Raw genomic sequence first — 20,136 nt, forward strand, 5'->3', positions numbered from 1 at the left:
GTAAACATAAAATTACCCTTTATGCAGATGATGTTCTTCTATTCCTCAGTAATCCTCTGATGTCCGTACCTCGCCTAATCCAAGTTATTAATACATTTAGCGCATTCTCAGGCTATAAAATTAATTTTTCAAAATCGGAGGCTATGCCAATGGGTGGCCTTGCTATGATACCCCACTTAGTGGACGGATCCCTTTTTCCCTTTCGTTGGTCCCTGGAGGGCTTCTTATATTTAGGCATTTTTATTAGCCCAGTATTTGGTCAGTTGTATAAGGCTAATTTTGTGCATTTACTGAAAAGGATAAGGCAGGACCTCCAGCGATGGGGAGACCTTCCAATTTCCTGGTTGGGTAGAATAGCACTAATTAAAATGAATGTCCTGCCCCGTCTCCTATATCCTATGAGAATGCTTCTGGTGATGCTGCCGAGGCTGGCTCTATGTAAATTATATGGCTGGCTGGGTTCCTTTATCTGGAATCATAGACGGCCCCTCATTAAGCTGAAGAAGCTACAGCTTCCACAGGCAAGGGGAGGATTGGACTTCCCAGATTTTAGGAAATATCAGTTAGGTTCCCTATTAAGTTACATAGCTGATTGATTGTGGATCAGACAAGACCCAATCTGGTTGGACATCAAGGCTTCTCAAGTAAAATACCCACTTATTAACCTTTTATTTTCAGACAAGAGGAAAATCATTACAGATCACTGCAAAAGCCCTATAATACTAAACACAATTAAGGCTTGGAATATAATGCGGCAAAATGAGGGTAATTCACAAAAAAATCCCCCTATGCACTGATAGTGGGAGCATGGAGATTCCAATTGGGGTTTACAGATGCCACTTTTAAACTCTGGAGATCCAGGGGTATCTCATGTCTAGGGGACCTATTTAAAGATGGGGTCCTGATGTCTTTTGAACAGCTGCATCAAAAATTCGGATGACCTAATGGAGACCTCTTTCGATACTTCCAAATTCGAGACGATATACAGAAGACGACTACGTTATGAGATAGTCTTTAAAAATCAGATAGAGAATGTAGTGTCCTACGACCAGTGGGGGTATCTTCCGTCAGTAATATTTATCATTTACTACATGATGAAGTATCGGGAGATATGGATAATCTGCTTAAAACATGGGATCAGGATTTGGGACTAGAAATCTCTATAGAAACATGGAATGACATTTGGGAAAACGCTAGAAGAATTACTATCTGTAACAGAATCCAGGCTATCCAGCTGAAGACAGCACCGGTTCGATTGGCAAAATTTAAGGCAGGAGCATCTCCAACGTGTCCCAAATGTAAAATAGAGGTGGACACTCTTGTACATTGCCTATGGACCTGTCATAAGATCCGTAGATATTGGATTAAAGTAGCAAGTACCCTGACAGAAATTTTAGGAACGGAAATTAAAGTGGACCCTGTATCTCTCCTTTTGGGCTTTTCGAACTTTCCCTCCCTGGACATGTACGGGAAGAGACTATTTTCTATTCTCTCTTTCTGTGCAAGGAAAAATATTTTGGTGAACTGGGTGGCTGAGGGCCCCCCTGGACTTTCAAATTGGCACAGATTAATTATGGAATGTATTCCCCTTGACTTCCTTACAAATATGGTGCACCGAAAGACCGAATTATTTTATAAAATATGGCAGCCCTTCTTGAATTACATAAATACAGATATTTCGGCTATCCTAACAAGGGCTTTTATTTAATTGAGATTACAAACCTGACTGGTCCGGGGCCCCTTAGGAGTAGAATCCCACACGAATACGGGTTTTACTACATTTGATGTTAACACATTCCGAGCATGTAAGAGACTTAAATATACACTCTGGTTAGTTGTAGGTTAGATTAGTAGATAGTTGAGTTTTGTTTTTTTTCCTTTATCGGTATTTTTTCTTTTGTTAAATTTTGGCTATTGTATATTTGATTCAATTGTATATCAATGTTTGTATTTGAGAGTTTTGTTTATTTTTGTAAACTTGTAAAAATGTTAAATCTCTAATAAAAATATCTATAAAAAAAAACACTATTAAATCAACTATAGAGTAATTGTGGGCGGCACGGTGGCACAGTGGTTAGCACTGCTGCCTCACCCGGGTTCAATTCCCGCCTCAGGCGACTGACTGTGTGGAGTTTGCACATTCTCCCCGTGTCTGCGTGGGTTTCCTCCGGGTGCTTCGGTTTCCTCCCACAGTCCAAAGATGTGCAGGTCAGGTGAATTGACCATGCTAAATTGCCCGTAGTGTTAGGTAAGGGGTAAATGTAGGGGTATGGGTGGGTTGCGCTTCGGCGGGTCGGTGTGGACATGTTGGGCCGAAGGGCCTGTTTCCACACTGTAATGTAATCTAAATCTAATCTAATCTAATCTAATTAATATTTTTGATCACTGCAATAAGCAGAAACGCACACATAATTCAAACTATATACTGTAAAACAAGTAATATAGCCATATTTCATCATGTACTGTCCCAACAGAAAGAAATTTATAAAGTTTCTGCAGATTTCCTCGAATGAAATTGAGCATGAGCCACAAAGAAAAACTTGAAATGAGAAACAATTCTTTATGGATTTAGGTTTGGCACGTGTTCTATTTTCTATAATTTGATTATTTTTACTTTATATATTATTTAATGTATTCCAAACCAATCTCTACAGTTGAGGCTACTAATATTGAATGTTACAATGTATGGAATATCACTAAGAAATCCATTCTCTTGTGGAATACCATGTGGGCTGGATTCTCACGTTACTGGGTGATGAAAAAAGTGTAAAGTTCCACTCACTACAGCATGTTGCTATTTTGTCAACTAGGCAATCAACCCATGGATTATGACTGTACCAATTCTTATTGAACAGCTTACTACAATAACTAATGTCTAAATAATGCAATTATTTAACAGTACTCATGCTCAGTAACATCAGACAGGTGCAGCTTCTGTAACAATACGTTTCAACTCATCTGCAAGCTAGTTGGAAAGAGATTGCATTGACCATGGAAAATCAAATATGTCACAGTTCTCATAAATGTTTCATAAAAATCAAGTGCAATTAGAACTGATTGACATCTCCATTAACTATTGATATTAGATCTGAAAGGTAACAGAAGCTAACCATTTCACCGAAAGGCTTTCCTGTGTGTTCAGAATACAACACACAAAACATGAAAATATCAGATGACTTGGTCTCCCCATTCAAGTAACATTATAGTCAGAAGAATGAAGGGTTTGTCTACCATCAATAAACAAGTCATCTCCTAATCTTTCACCATTAGTACATTGCTGCCATTGAAAATTTCCACCTGCCACTGGGTCAATGGCTTTTCTTATCAGTAATAAAAGATCACAGTGCTCATGCACTTATAGCAACAGACCTTGAAAATGTAGTGACAGTGAATTTAGAAGCACATTAAAAAAGGCAAAACAAAAACTTGCCTATATTCCAAATATTTGGTAAGCCTGGAGGTTTTGGTACTTAGCAACTAGCTCTTTAAACAGAAATTTATTACAATTCAGATGCAGACTAACATTCTTTAAGTAATTTCTCTAGGATTTAGGGAAGACTGTTGCAGTGGTTGCATCACTGGAATAGTAATTCACAGGTCAAGGCTCATGATCTGGGTCACAGGTTTGAATCACACTACTGTAGCTGGTGAAATTTGACTGAAGGAAAAAATTTGGAATAAAAAGCTGGTTGAATGACAATTATATAACCAATGTTGTTAAAATTCATTTACAGAAGGAAATATGTCATCTTTCTCTGGTTCGGCCGTGTCTTTAGACCCACAGCAATGTGATTGACTCTTAACTGTTCCTGAAATGGCCTAACAAGTTATTCAGTTCAAGGACAATTAAAATGGTCAACAAATGCCTGCTTGGGGGATATGACGGTATTGTCATTAGACTCTAATCTAGTTTACATTCTGGGGATCTGAGTTCGAATCACATCATTGCAGCTGGTGGAATTTGAATTAACAAAAATCTGGAATTAAAAGTCTAATGATAATCACAAATCCATTATCGATTGTCATAAAACCCATCTGGTTCACTAATGTTCTTTAGGAAAAGAAAACTACTGTCCTTATCTGGTCTGAAATGACTCTATGTGATGCTAGACACACAACAATGTGGTTGACTCTCAAATACCCTCTGAAGTGGCCTTACAAGTCACTGAGTTGTATAAATTGCTAAAAATCCTTCAAAAAGAAATGAAATTGGATAGATCATCGACCATTGACTAAAACACAGGAAATGACAGCTGCAAAGTTGCTGTCGACCCCACAAAGTCCTCCTTTATTACATATGGGGATGAGTGCTAAAATTGAGAGAGCTATGATACAGTAGTCTAGCAATAGTCTTAAAGTCATACTCACAGAAATCAAAACTTATACACAATTTCCTGGAAAAATCATAATCTCAGAATCTGTCTTGATAAGACACATTAATGGTGGCACAGTGGTATACAATTGAGAGGGATGCCCTGAGCATCCTCAACATTAACTCTAGACCCAACAGCCTTGGATATACCTGCACCCACACAGGCACCGCCGTTGACATTACATCGGCCTTCTTGAGAGTGAACCCACAGAAAGTGACTGGCCCAGACAGAGTCCCTGGCTGTGCACCCAGATCCTGTGCGAACCTTGGTGGGTGTATATGCATACATCTTTAACTTCGCCTTACTATGATCTAAAGGCCCCTCCTCCTTCAAGACGACCACCATTATCCTAGTCCAAAGAAAAATCAAGCAGTGTGCCTCAATGACTATTGCTCGGTGGCTCTGACCTCCATAATTATGAAGTGCTTTGAGAGGTTAGTCATCAACTCCAACCTATCAAACTGTCTGGATCCTTTGCAATTTGCCTCGTGGCGCAACATCTCCACAGCAGATGCCACCTCCCTGGCCGTACACTCATCCCTGGTGGAGCCGGTTGACAGCATTAGGTTCCAGGGAGTGATGATCACAAACAATCTGTCCTGGTCCACCCATCGATGCAACAGTCAAGAAAATACAACAACATCTCTACTTCCTCTGGAGAGGAAGGAAAGTTGGCATGTCCATAAGGACTCTTACTAATTTTTAGAGATGCACCATAGAAAGAATCCTGAGTGCATCACAACATGGTATAGCAACTGCTCTTCCCAAGAGCACATGAAATTACAGAGTCAGGAACACAGCCTAGTTTCTCATGCAAAACAGCCTTCTTTCCACTTTCTCCATCTGTACTTCTCACTGCCTCAGGAAAGCAACCAACATAATCAAAGACCTTACCAACCCCAGTTATACTCTCCCTCACCCTCTTCTGTCTGGCAGAGGATATAAAAGTTTGAACACATACGAGTAGATTCAAGAACACCTTCCTCCCTGCTGTTATCAGACTTTTGAAAGATCTCTGATCTTTCTCCCTGCGCAACCTGTTCTGCTACCCTGATGCACTTTGTACGGTACAATCTGACAGTATAGCATGCAAAGTACACTTTCCACTATATCTCAATACATGTGACAACAATAAAATCAATCAAGTCTCATGGCATCAGGTCAAACACGGCCAAAGAAACTCTGAGTAACCAGTGCACTGATCTGTGCCCCATCTTTACATTGAGATTATGTTATATGGTGTAGTGTAGTACTATTGCTTCCTAAATTGGATTGACTTTGAAAAGATCTAACAACTTAACACTGGGAAAAACTGGTGTGGGCCATGAGCAGCAGTACAATTATACTCAAACACAATTTGGCTTGGTTTAATTTGTCCCAAACATTGCAATTAGTACCCTTGTAGACTACGAATCCTATTAAGCAGCACTTGCTTAACAATAACCTACTCACTTCAGATTCACGCTGAGTTCAGCTTATACCAGGGCCACTTAGCTCTTGACCTCATTACAGCCTTGGTTCAAACATGGACAAAAGAGCCACATTCCAGAGAGGAGGTGAAAATGACTAACCTTGACATCAAATGCTGGATTTGATTAAGCGCAGCATCAAGTAGTCCTTGCAAACTTGGAGTCAATGGGAATCAGGAGAAAATTCTCCTCTGATTGGAAGATGGTTATGATTACTGGAACTCAGTCATCTCAACTTCAGGAAATCTCATTAGGAGTTTCTCAAAGTTAAAAATCACAATACCAGGTTATTGTCCAACAGATTTAATTGGAAACACCAGCTTTCGGAGTGCTGCTCCTTCATCAGGTGGTTCCTTCATCACAACCACCTGATGAAGGAGCAGCACTACGAAAGCTAGTGCTTCCAATTAAACCTGTTGGACTATAACCTGGTGTTGTGTGACTTTTAACTTTGTACACCCCAATCCAACACCAGCAACTCCAAATCAGGAGTTTCTCAAGGCCATGTCCTAGGCTGAAACATCTTAAGCTGCTTCATCAATTACCTTCCTAGGAGAAGTGGGAATGTTCACTGAAGATTGCACAATGTTCAGCACCATTCGTGACATCTCAGGTGCTGAACAGTGCACATCCAAATGTAGCAAAACCTGGACAATATCTAGGTTTAGGCTGAAAAGTGGCAAATAATGTTTTCACTGCACAAGTGCCCGGTAATGACTTCCCCATTAAGACATATCCTAACTGTGTTCTCTTGACATTCAATGGCATTAACAGCACTTAATTCCCAGGATGTTGATCATGGCCACCGTTATCCAGAAAATGAACTGGACTAGCCTTACAGATTCGGATATAGGCTTGCTCGCTGAGCTGGAAGGTTCATTTTTAGACGTTTCATCACCATACTAGGTAACATCTTCAGTGAGCCTCTGAATGAAGCCTCTGGGCTTCACTCAGAGGCTCACTGAAGATGTTACCTAGTATGGTGACAAAACTACTAAAAACAAACGTACATCCAGAATCTCAACTTGAGCTACAAATCTTCTCAAAACACACTAGCCGTACAGATACTATGGCGACAAGAACAGCCCAGAGATTAGGAATACTGTAATGAGTAACTCAACTCCTGACTCCCCAAAGGTGTCCACCATCTACAAGACACAAGTCAGGAGTGTGATAGAAAACTCCTCACTTGCCTGGATGAGTGCAACTCCAACAACACTCAAGAAGCTTGACGCAATCAAAAACAAAGCAGCCCACTTGACTAGCACCACACATTCAATCCCTCTGTTACTGATGCTCAATGGCAGCATTGCATATCATCTACTCAATGTAAAACAGAAATTCACCAAGGTTCCTTAGATAGTCCCTTCCAAACCACAAACACTTCTATCTGGAAGGTCAATGGCATCAGATACATGGGAACACACCACCTGCAAGTTCCCTCATTGCCCTAATTTGGAAATCTATCATCATTCCTTTAGCGCTGGGTCAAAATCCTGGAACTCCCTCCTTAACAGAATTGCGTATCTTGAAAGCAATGGACTACAGGAGTTCAAGAAAGCAGCTCACCGCCACTTTATTTATCTTCACTTTTGGGACATGGACATTGCTGGCTTGCCAGCATTAATTGCCCATCCCCAGATGCCCTTGAGAAGATGGTGAGCTGCCTTCTTCCAGAAATTTGACCCAGCGACACTGAAAGATTGGCACTATATTTCCAAGTCAGAATGGTGCGGGACTTGGAGGGGAGCTTGCAGGTGATGGTGCTCCCATGTATCTGCTGCCCTTGTCCTTCTCGATGGAATTGATCATGGGTTTGGAAGGTGCTGTCTTTCTTTGGTGAATTTCTGCAGTACATCTTGTAGATAGTATCAGCACTGTGTACTGAGCATCAGTGGTGGAGGGAGTGGATTCTTATGTATGTGATACCAACAAAGTGGGCTGCTTTTCCTGGATGGTGTCAACCTTCCTTGTTGTTGCTGGAGCTGCATCCATCCCGGAAAATGGGGAGCATTCCATCACAATCCTGCCTCGCATATAGTAAACAGGTTTTGGGAGTCATAAGATGAGTTTCATGCGGCAGTATTCCTAGCCTCTGACCTGCTCTTGTAACCACTGCATTTATATTGCACGTCCAGTTGAGCTTCCTGTCAAAGATAATTCCAAGTAAATTGACAGGGGAAAGTCAGTGATGGTCGCACCATGGAATGTCAGAGGCAGTAGTTAGATTGTCTCTTACTGGAGATGGTTATTGCCTGGTATTTGTGCAGCATCAATGTTACTTGCCACTTGTCAGCTTGAGCCTGCATAATGTCCTTTTCAAGGGCAACCGAGAATGGGCAATAAATGATAGCCTTCCCAACAATGCCACATCCCATGAATGATTAAAAAGTTGCCAGCCTTGTCAGTGACAGCCACAACTCCGTGCAAACAAGATCAAGATAAACGGTAACAAAAGAGAAGTAGTACAGCAAAGCAACGTTTTGCACTAAACAAAAGGGTTTTTTCAATTTCATTTTGGAAAACTGTAAAAGAAAAATTTGGTATGTCAAAAGGTGGTCAGTTCCCCAAATTCAGTTAACTTACCCATGACTCATGGTATAAAACAGTGAGCAAATACATGGCATAATCGTAATTCTGCCGCCGCAGTGGACATCTGAAAGAAAGGTAGTTCATAATTGTAACTGATACGTAATATTAAAATTACTTTTAAAAAGTTATGCTACTCTTTTCAATGACTATTTTTAGGTATAAGAAAGGAACTTAATTTCGTGAAGCATATTAAGTTTTTAGTATATATTAAGCATATAGTTCTTCTGTAAATCACTCCAAGTAGCAAAGCTCATGAAGTAAAGGCAGGCCCTTTGGTTAAAATGTAATAGTTTAAAACTGAAGCTAATCTCTCCACATATTCAAGCTTCAATTTTCCATCCTTATTTCTGTGGCTTTACCGTTCACTTTTGTTTTTCCTTGGTTTCCATGTTCTTCACATTCAAATTACTCCTTTCCCTGTTCAATTTATTAATTCTGTATGTAGGAACATAATCTGTACATACCTACAGGTATTTTTATTTTTCACAGCACTTGTAAAATGCTCCAAGGTGTCTCAATGAACAGAAATGAACAACAAGCATTGAGAAGAAAGATGAGAGGGGAGAATAGGCTTGGTTGATGCAACAGATTGAAAAAATGTTTGCTGGCAGTGTTTAACAGGACAATATCTATATGCTGAATTCAACAGCTGGACAATATCTATATGCTGAATTCAACAGCTGAAGATATTTAAAAAAAAACAAGAGTTTTGTTGAAAATCTTTAGTTTAGCACAACTCCAATTTCCATCCTTCCCTGTCCAGAAGTCAATACCCCATTGGGATACAGCTTAGCTCTTCTTACTTTTAAAACAACTTGCTCAGACATATCATGACATGCCTCTGGAGCAAGTGAAACTTGAACCCCAGCCCTTCAGGTTCAGAAATAGGGACATTACCACTGGGCCACAAGGGCACTTAAATATTTTGAATCAACCTTTCACATCGGTTACAGCACACCTATGGGGTAGGTGAGACTCGAACCCAGGTTTTTTGATCCAGAGGTAGGGATGCTACCACTGCACCACAAGACTTTCAAGAAATCAGTTCTTTTTTTCTCCAGCTATAGCAACCCATTCAGATGTACATGACAGACGTCTGAAGAAGATGGGACTTGAATCATGCCTTGAGGCTCAGAGGTAGGGACACTACCATTGCACCACAGGACCTTCCTATATCTTTCTAACCAATCTATTTAGACATGTTATTACATATATCTGGAGCAGATGGGACTTGAACCTAGGCCTCCTGGTTCATAAGTCGGGATACTCCCCCAACAGAGCAATAAGCCCCACCCTGTTCCCAAATATTTTCTCAGCAACCTGTTCAGAGTGGTTATTACATATATTTGGAACAGGTCATATTTGAACCCAGGCCTCAGTGGTAGTGGCCCAGAGGAATGTTGTAGCAGCTCTACCTCTGGGTCAGGAGGACCAGGTTCAAGTCCCAGCTACTCCAGAGTGTTTCATAACATCTCTGATCAAGTTGATTAGAAAATAGCTTCTAGTTGACTATTACAGGGACCTGCATTTGTAACAATGACAGGTAGGAGTAAGCACTGTAGAGCAAAATCGAGCCTATGAGAGATTAGTCAAAACACTTGAAAAGGGACAGAGTTTGGGAGCTTTAACTTTTGCAAAGGGTGGTTAAAACATGAAAACTAGGGCAGATTTGTAAATGAAGATTTCAAATTCACTATTTTGAGAGACAGGAACAAGTGGCAAAAATAGAAGTCATAGGTTAGCAAGTTGATATGCAACACCGAGCAGAATTTGACAAATTACACTTTATGCTGTGTGCAGATCAAGAAACCAGTTAGAAAGGCTCCAGAGAAGCTGAACTCTGGCGCAACAAAAAGTCACATGAAGTGTTTCAGTAATGGTGGATGCTACAGAGGTGGAAGCAAGCAGTTTTGACAACAGAAAAGAAATGGAATGGCTGGAGCAACCAGGACACTAAAAGTGCAGCCTGAAAATGCAATCAAAGAGAGTTTGGAGTCAGGGCCAGGAGTGAAGAGTTTTTGGTCAGAGTCAAATGGTACGATTTAAATCTTCCTAACATTGAACCAAACAGGACTATGCTTCATTACATTCAAACAATTAGTCACAGAACTGAGGATGGAAGGACAGAAGTATAGTTAAGATAGTATTATATCATGAAATGATACTCAAAGTAAATAAAGAAAATTAGGAAGCCAAGAATGCTCCACGGTGGTACGTGGCTGAAATGACAAAAGGAGGACCAAGGATGAACCACACAGAGGCAAGGAAAAAAGATGGATAGAGATAGCAATACTGTTAAATATTAGAGGTCAATGAGGTCAGAGCAGAAAATAATTTTCTTCTTTTTCCCAACCATTATGCAGAGCTAAACCGGTTAAAAACCCAGAGGCACACAGTATGAGAAAAGGTACAAAAAATGCCAGTCACATACATTATCAATTGTTTTGTAACAATGTTGTATCACACAACTACATTACTAAGGAGGATAAAACCGCAGAATGTTGCCTCTGGATACTTAGATTTATTGTTTTGTAATGATGATATTGCCCCAGTGACTTTGTATGCTTAACTGCATTTATAACTGACATTGGTTTCGTGTTACTGTACCTGTCTGTCGTAATGGTAAGTATATCTGTGTCTTTGTTGTATCGATTTCCAACAAGTTTAATGAATTTCTTCTTGGCATGATCATCCAAATTTAGACTCGAAAGTCTAACCTTCAAAATACAAAGACGAAAGGCTTACTTGAGTTTAGTCAAAATATTTTATCAGATTTATACAGGTGGGCCATTTATTTCTAAAATAATTAGCTAATCTTTCTCAAAATGACACTGGCTCACAATGTATCATAATAAACTTAAAGAACTGCAATCATCCTAAGGTTACTGAGCCTCAACTCAATTTTACTGGTATACTTTAGGGTAGTCATCATAGCATATATCACTTGCAATAAAATGTGTTTTATTTTCTATGACTGGTTTTGGAAAGAAGAGTACTTAAAAATGCAAATTTAAATTAAAAAGAAAAAAGGGAACAGGATATAAAAGGTTTCATCTTTCTATGAAGGACAAATTTAATAAAATGCCAGATTTCAACTGCTCGACATTTCAATTTATGAATTGACCATTTTCAGAGGCCTGATCTACCAACATTGAAAACAAAATACAGCAGTCTAGTTCCAATAATAAACATTACAGTTCATAAAAGTCACCAGCGGGTCAGAATTGCTTTCTTTCTTCTTATAAAGAACAACATGTATAATAGCTCGACTCAAAAGAACAAGGGTGGGCGAGGAATGTGCAAAGGGCAAGGGGCAAAGAAAGCATGGAGGAAAGCACACTTCACAAGGCACTAGTGGAGGAGTAAACAAATAGTTTTGCTGGGCAAAGGATGGACTTTCTGTGAATTCATTAAGAGCGATTAAAATATATACTCAACAAAAACAAAGAATTTTAACTCAGTAGGCTACTGATTGAAATCTGCTCCCTCAGATTAATGCCCTCAACCCCAGTTTCAACAGGAGGCTCTCAATTTTAATCATTAAGCCTGATTTTATTTTAACTGGTGTACACCTTGCCCCCTCAAATGCGAAAGGATAGATATTAGCAGTTGTATGTTGAACAGAGAACTTTATCAGGAAAAAAGCTTTTGAGAGGTTGCTTCGCCCTGTGAAATGAAAGGAGATCTTGTGTGACTCTTGACTGCATGAAGAAAAATGCCGCATTATCTTTTAGTCTCCTGCACTGTTGCCAATAACTGCAGGTCCAACAGCTTTACTTCATCAGGCCTATGTCACAATGCAATATGGTGCTTTAACAAGCATTAGCTCTGAAATAGAAATTGCTCGGAAACCTTAGCAGGTCTGGTAACATCCGTGGAGAAAAAGCAGACTTAATGTTTGAGTCCAGTGACCCCTCTTCAAAACTTAGCTTTCTCTCCACATACACTGCCAGGGCTCCTGAGTTTTCCCAGCAATTTCTGTTATTGTTTCTGGTTTACAGCACCCTATTCTTTGTTTTTTTTATTAGCCTTAGCTGCATGCCTCAGTTGCCTACACATTAAGATTACAGGTAATAGAAAAGAAGCAAATTTTGAATGGATAATTAACTTGCTCAGTTTCAACTGTTTCCTGAGAGGAGTTAGGTTAAGACTGATCCTCCCAAGTCAGTTGCAAATAATTAAAACATACTTCTCTAATATACTCAAACAACTCATGTCATTGTTCAAATGTAAGCTGCAGTGCGAATAATCCTTTGGCTATACGCGGATTTACATTTGTTCATTATTTTTTGCTCAATATCTTCCATCCAATCTAATTTAAACTGAAACAAATTTCCTAACTGAGACTGTAATCTTTATTTCCAGATTCCTCAGCCTTAGAAATAAACTTCAGGTATGTACCCTTAAGAATATTACACATTTCAATGAAATTATATTTCATGCTTCTAAACACCAGATAAGTTAGGTCTTGTCTATTTAATCCCAACTCACTGGACAACTCAATTCAGGGATCAGTCTTATAAGCAGTCTAAGACATGCATATACCTCCTGAAGAAAATACTCCAAAATTGTACAATACTCATCATTAACACAGTGGTCTACAAGTGTCCTAATTATGTTAAAGTTATCCTAAAAATTGTGTTTCTGACAATCTGGTTGAACTCTGGGGAAAAAAGTAATGAATTACTTCAAAAACAAGGGTGCTGCAACATTGCACTGGGAGAAACATAACATTTTTAGTTAGTTACAATTGATGGTTTAGAGCTATGAAATCAAATCTTTCCAGGTTTGAGTCGAGGGATATAATCAATATGTATATTACGAACGATGATTTGAAGAAAAAGTAAAAAGAAACGTTGTACAATGCCTAGTTGTGAGGTTCACACAGACTCATCAGCTGCTGAATTGCAGTAAATCCTTAACGATTTACATTTTAAAATCATTTGGTTATTTCACACTATACTGTTGGTTTGTGCCCCATATTCCTCTCGTGTTGTATCTTGAAATATAGCTGCACTTAGTTTATACATGCAATGTTTACATTGCCCTTCCCCAGTCTCGTTATCATGCGGCTGGGAAAATTAGTTGTAGTTTCCTAACCAGCAACTATCTTCCCTCCCTATCCAGATCTCTGTTTGGTTTGAATAAAAGTTGGGATAGCTATGATCACTTTGTGTGAGCATGCCCGTACTGACACTTGAATCACATTATTCCCTCGAACCAAATCCAGCAATGACTCCTCCTTTCTAGATAATTTCTATATTTGTAGGAATAGTTAGAGTGGGAGCACAAGCAAGTGACAGCGAGAAGGCAAAAATGAGAGAAAAGGAAAATAAAAGCAAGAGAAAAAGAGAGGGCAAAGAAGGGAGAGAGAGAGAGAGAGAGAGAGAGAGACAGACAGACAGAGAAAATAGAGAGAAATGAAAGAGAAAAGATAGCGAAAGAAAATGACAGCAATCATTGCAGCTACTTTTCTATTAACTCAGTTTCAGCACCAGGAATATATCTCCAGCTTGGTCGCTTGAGTAGGAAAATTACACGGAAAGGTTGATATCATCAGCTGATAGTAGTATAATGGAACTGTAGTCCAGAAAGCATCCATTTTACTGGTGAAGCAGCTAAATTCATAAGCTATATATTACTTCTGCACAGGAGCTCCCTAAAGTTCACAGCAAATTTAATTGCTACATCTCCATGTTGCTCGGGAGTATATTTTTGACTGTTAACATTTCTCACCAAGAATGGGCTTTTAACATTACCTTGGTTAGATTACATTAAATAATTTTACATATTGTGATCTTTTGCCATTTATTCATCACTTACTGTCATGGTAACCACTCTAGCATTGGAATTGCGTACAGAGGGTCCTGCTGCAACATAGTCTGTTGTCTTAATTTCAATTGGGAAATGATGCTTACACTTTTCATCACTGACAAGCATTGCTGGCCACTCAGTGCAGAACTCTACATCAGGAAAATGATTAGAAAAGTAAAACATTTAGTCCACTTCGCAGTAATAAGGAATCATCATTGTAATCTTAATTCTTTAGATAGAGTTATGCCTCAAGGTTTGGACGATACTGAGAATCTTGGTATTATAATATCGTAAATCAGTTGAAATAAAATCACTGCCTGGTCTATTGTATTTTTTGCATTAATACTGAAATTACAAAACTAATACACAGGTATCCAAGAACGTTTTTCAAGTATTTGCATGACCAACCATTACAATTAACTTCACAGCAAGTCAGACCAAATACAAGTTTGATACAGTCCAAACTGTTAGGATGCCTATAAAGGTTTTAAGTAAAACAAATATAGATAACTTATCTCAATCATGATTGGAAGTCTCATCTGTTTAATAGAAAATTGAAAAAAAAAGTGATTTATATTAAGATATGATGTTGAAAGCTTTACTTGGCATTGGAAGAAGCTGTACATAATAGGGAATGCTCAATGTTGACAATGTGCATTAAATATTCTTCTCTCAGTCAAAAATGTCTCCTGAAAAGCACAGATTTTTCAAAAGCACTTTACTTTATCTTATTTTAAAGAAGATTTCACTATTTCCAAACACAAAAGCATGATTATACAATATCCACCATGCAAGATCCAAATTAAATATTCAAGCTTTGTTTGCATATCATACCTACATTACCAACATTACTTATACCAAACAGAAAACAAAGACTGTCAATCATTTGCATTGCATTAAAAGTATTTCAATTCAATTCTAGTTGACCTTGCATATTGTCAAGAACTCAAGATGTGAACAATATTGAAAAGCTATATTTATATTCTCAGAGAATGTTATCAATTTCCAGCAATACAGTATCATGCTACTATGACTTGCAACCAAATAATGGAATAAACTGTAGATTTTACATTATACCAAAATACTTGCTTAAAACAATAAAAGACATAGATTGCAGTGGAAAAACTAAAGGCACAGAAACACTAACGAACCAAGAGAGTTGCAAAAATGAGCAAGTGAATGAAATAAGTATCACTAAGGACGGAGAACTCAAAAACTTCAACTGGATTGGAGCTGATGAGCTAATCCCAGATTGTTCAGTTATACAGCATATAAACAGACCCTTCAGCCCATCATGTCTATGTCAACTAGCAAATACCAAATGACACTAATCCCATTTACCTGCACTTGATCCGTCGCCTACTATGCGCTAGCATTTTAAACGTTCATTCAGAAACTCCTTAAATATTACAAGAGTACATAGCTCACCATTATCTCGGACAGCGCACTACATATTTCTACCACCCTCTGGGTGAAAAAAACTTTGCCTAGATATCCTCTTAACCACTTTCTCCTCACCAAACATTTTATGCCATCTGGTCTTAGACACACCTGCCACAGAGAAATGAATCTCACGATCTACTATGTTTATAACCTGCATAATTTTGTATACCTCAATCAGATTCCTGAGTTCCAAGGAAAACATCGAGCTTATCCAGTCTCCTCATGACTTAGACATTTCATCCCACGCAACATCCTGGTGAATTCCCTTTGCACCCTCTCCAGTGCAATCACGTCCTTCTGATAGTTTGGCTACCAGAACTAAACAGTTTTCCATCTGAAGCCCAACAAACGTTTTATAAAGCTGGAATAAGACTTCTTGCTCCTATATTCTATGCCTGCATATTGAAGGCAAACATCCTGTGTGCCTTCTTCACCAATCTCTCTACTTGTGCTGACACCTTCAGTGATCTATACCAAGATCCCTTTGTTCCTCAGTACTCCTGAATGACCTACCATTCATGTGCATGTCCTTTATTCGACCTTCCAAAATACATCACTTCTCACTTATCAGGAATAAATTCCATCTTACATCACTCTGCCCAATTTATTAGCTGATCAATGAGAAGGCCTTATGCCCGAAATGTTGATTCTCCTGCTTCTTTGATGCTGCCTGACCAGCTGCGTTTTTCCAGCAACACATTTTTCAGCTCTGATCTCCAGCATCTGCAGTCCTCACTTTCTCCTAATATCAGACTGTAGCCTGAGACCTTCCTTCTTACTTTCAACACCATCAATTTTATGGTTATATGCAAACTTACTAATTATACCTTTCAATTCATATTCAAGTTATTAATGCACATAATGAACAGCAAGGGTCCCAGCATTGATCATTGTGGTACACACTGGTCACAGACCTCAATCAAGAAAACAGCCTTTCAACATCACACGCTGTCTCCTATTCACCAGTCAATTTTGGATCCAGTTTTCCCATGGTCTCTTGCCTTTTGGACCAGCCTTCCACTTGGGACTTTGTTAAAAGCCTTATTGAAGTTCACGTAAACCATCAATTGAACTACTCTCAAAATATTTAATCACCTTTTCAAAAACTAGTTAGACAGAATTTCTCCCTATCAAATCTGTGCTGACTATCCTCGATCAATCCCTGCCTTTCTTGTTGAAGGAGGTGGCTAAAAATTAGATGATACTGATAATTATCTTACAAAATTCTATAACTTCTGGAAAAGTTTCTGTAAACTGAAAAGTAACAAATGTAACCCTAGTGTTTAATGAGGGAGAGAGGGAGTAAGAAACATTGAGAACTATAGACTTGTTAGTTTGGTAGCAGTAGCAAGGATAATGTTAAAACTTATAAAGGATGCAGTAACTAGATATTTGGAAAACAGTGATGTGATTGGCAGAGTCAATTTGGTTTTATGAAAGGGAAATTGTGTTTGCCAAACCTGTATGAGCTTTTTGAGGATGTTACTTGTAGCATAGATAAATGAGAGCTGCAGAATGTGACTACCTGGATATTCAGAATACTTCTGGTAAAGATTCCACATAAGAGTGTGGTAAACAAAATTATAACACTGGAGACTGGGGTAATAAACTGGTTTGGACAAAAAACAGGAAGTAGGAATGATTGGGTCATTCTCAGAATGGCTGATTGTTATAAGTGGGATCAAACAAAAATCAGTGCTGGAGCCACTGGCATTAAAAATTTATATAAATATTTTGGATTCAGGGATCAAATGTAATATTTCCAAATTCGCTGATAACACAAAACTCGATGGGAATATAAGTTGAGAGGATGATACAAGGGCACTAAGACAGGCACAACATGGTATACAGAATAGTTTGTGCATATGATTAGGGGCATGAGTGTGTTAAATAAATTCTAAGAAGAGCACCAGCAATAAACAAATTAACATCAAATTTAATCACAGTGAACACTAGCAAACTGACACAGCTGTATGCACAGCAGCATTTAAAGAAAACCACTAAACAGAGGAAAGCAAATGGTTAAACAGCCATTAGTGAACCAAAAAAGTGCTTTTTGTTTTGTTACATTAAGAGTTTCCAATAATCAATGCAACAAACCTCAAGATTTCATTTTAAAACTTATATAGTAGATAAAACCGAAAGCAACATCAACTAAACATTATTTAGGAGGCAACAAATACACTGAACAATGGACAAGGTATCTTCCTTTAACTTCTTTGCATTTGCCAATACTGAGGAGCAGACTCTCGGGAGACATTTGTGCATATGCTTGTGACTGAGATTTATTGAAAAGTACCCATATGCATGTCTACCTCACTGGGATGACTAACAACATCAAGGAGGCTGATAGAAATGGGATGCGAGAAGGGAATGGACCCGGTGCAAGAAACAAATCAGGTTGGGTCCATTCACTCAACGACCCCCACAGACCCATTCACCCCAATCCCTGCCCATTCCCCTCCCTCTGCCTCTAGCATTCCATCCACTCTCTCCCTCTGATCCATTCAAATCCTGTTTCAATCCTGCACCTGTTTTGTAAACAAGCAGAGCGTGGATGCTTGCATATGACAGAAAGACATGCAGAATCTAGAACTGTGCACATTGCATATACATGCTCAAACCGCAATGCAATCACTTTAAAGTCCCAGTGTCACCAAATGGATACACTCACACCACATTTATGCATTAGAACTGCATTCTCCACAGAAAGTGACAAGTTTAAAGCTCAATGTCTTCTGGCGTTAACGAGATTCTTTCTCCCTCAGTTGCAAAGGGAAATTTTTCAATGCACTTCTTAACCAAGTCTTCCCACTGAGCCTTTGAAGAATGATTGAATTAACCCATTGTTGTAAAATTCCATCTCATGTCCACCGACAGAAAGCGCTTCACACCAAGCACTACTTGTTGAGGGACACACTGGGATGTCAGCCTACATTTCTGTGCTAAAACTCTGGAGCAAGACTTCTGATTACGCCATGACTACTAAAATGCAGTCATTAACTTTTTTGAGGGAAGCCAACTGTATAAATGCCTTACAATTCTGATAGTTCGTTATAGTTACTGCAGAAAAATATCAAGCTATTCTAAAATGTAAACCATACCTTAAAACTATCGACTATAAATTACAGGTTCACCATGTGACCTACCTTTTAAAGCTGTACAATGTTGTTTTATTGCAGGTGGAGTGAGATGTAAGAAATTTGGAATCTGAAACACATTTATAAATAATAAATATAAGGATTTTTGAGCTGTAAAGTTAAACATTTAACTTTATTTCCTTATTTTCTATCTTTATAATCTATGTCATGGTTTACTTTATGCCGTGAAATGGTGACGGAGAGTTGCGACATTATACAAAAGATTTACAAGATTATTGCCAGGGTTGGAGAATTTGAGCTATAGGGAGAGATTGAATAGGCTAGGGCTGTTTTCCCTGGAGCATCAGAGTCTGAGGGGTGACCTTATTGAGGTTTATAAAATCATAAGGGGCATGGATAGGATAGATAGACAAAGTATTTTCCCTGGGGTGGGGGAGTCCAGAACTAGAGGGCATAGGTTTAGGGTGAGAGGGGAAAGATATAAAAGACACCCAAGGGGCAACGTTTTCACACAGAGGGTGGTACGTGGATGGAATGACCTGCCAGAGGAAGTGGTGGAGGCTAGTACAATTGCAACATTTAAAAGGCATCTGGATGGCTATATGAATGAGATGGGTTTGGAGAGTTATGGGCCAGGTGGGACTAGATTGGGTTGGGATATTTGGTTGGCATGGACAAGTTGAACAAGTGTATCTGTTTCAGTGTTGTACATCTCTATGACAATAAATAAATAATAAACTGGTTTGATTTAGCAGGTAGTAAAGGTCATTCTCAACAAGGTCAGAGATATTATTGCAGTCTGCAAACCATTACATATTGTCAATGGCACTACTTAATTCAGGACAACCCAGACTGGTTGAGTATGTGAACAAACATGTCGATGCAGTATAAAATGAATAAATGTCACACACTTTGATGTGAAAAATAGTATTACGTAGATGGTAATATATTAGGAAATGTGGATGTACAAAGGGATCTAGGTGTCCTTGTACACCAGCCAATGGAAGTTTAAGGTGGCAAATGGTACGTTGGTCTTCATTACAAGAGGATTTAAGTTCAGAAGTAGGGATATTTTACTGCCATTACACTGGTCTTTTGCAAGACCATGCCTGGTGTATTGCATGCAGTTTTATTCTCCCAACGAACAGAGAATACAATTTGCCATATAAGCATAGCAGAAAAGATTTAACAGGCCTGATACAGGGTGGCAGAACTGCTGTATGAGGAGAGATTGGTTTGACTGGGCCTGAGTTCTGTAGAGTTTAGAAGATTGAGATGGGTCAACCTGTGGAATTTGCTACCATGGAAAGTTGGGGAGTCAGTGAGTACGTTCAAGAAAGGAAC

General features: G+C 38.9%; 1 protein-coding gene across 1 annotated transcript in view; it reads right to left on the reverse strand.

The window, feature by feature from the left end:
- The window catches only part of mrps35 (mitochondrial ribosomal protein S35), a 42,051-nt gene that overhangs the window by 15,405 nt on the left and 6,510 nt on the right, over positions 1–20,136 (reverse strand). Inside the window, exons 4-7 of the mRNA XM_087997241.1 lie at positions 18,841–18,901; positions 14,258–14,397; positions 11,042–11,151; positions 8,429–8,498 (exon numbers count right to left, since the gene is read on the reverse strand). Coding sequence (XP_087853367.1) covers positions 8,429–8,498; positions 11,042–11,151; positions 14,258–14,397; positions 18,841–18,901 — 381 coding nt within the window. The remainder of the gene's footprint in view (positions 1–8,428; positions 8,499–11,041; positions 11,152–14,257; positions 14,398–18,840; positions 18,902–20,136) is intronic.

Source organism: Chiloscyllium plagiosum, unplaced genomic scaffold (genome assembly GCF_037043375.1).
Source record: "Chiloscyllium plagiosum isolate Xiang-an unplaced genomic scaffold, Cpla_swu_hap1 HiC_scaffold_19, whole genome shotgun sequence".
Classification (NCBI taxonomy): domain Eukaryota; kingdom Metazoa; phylum Chordata; class Chondrichthyes; order Orectolobiformes; family Hemiscylliidae; genus Chiloscyllium; species Chiloscyllium plagiosum.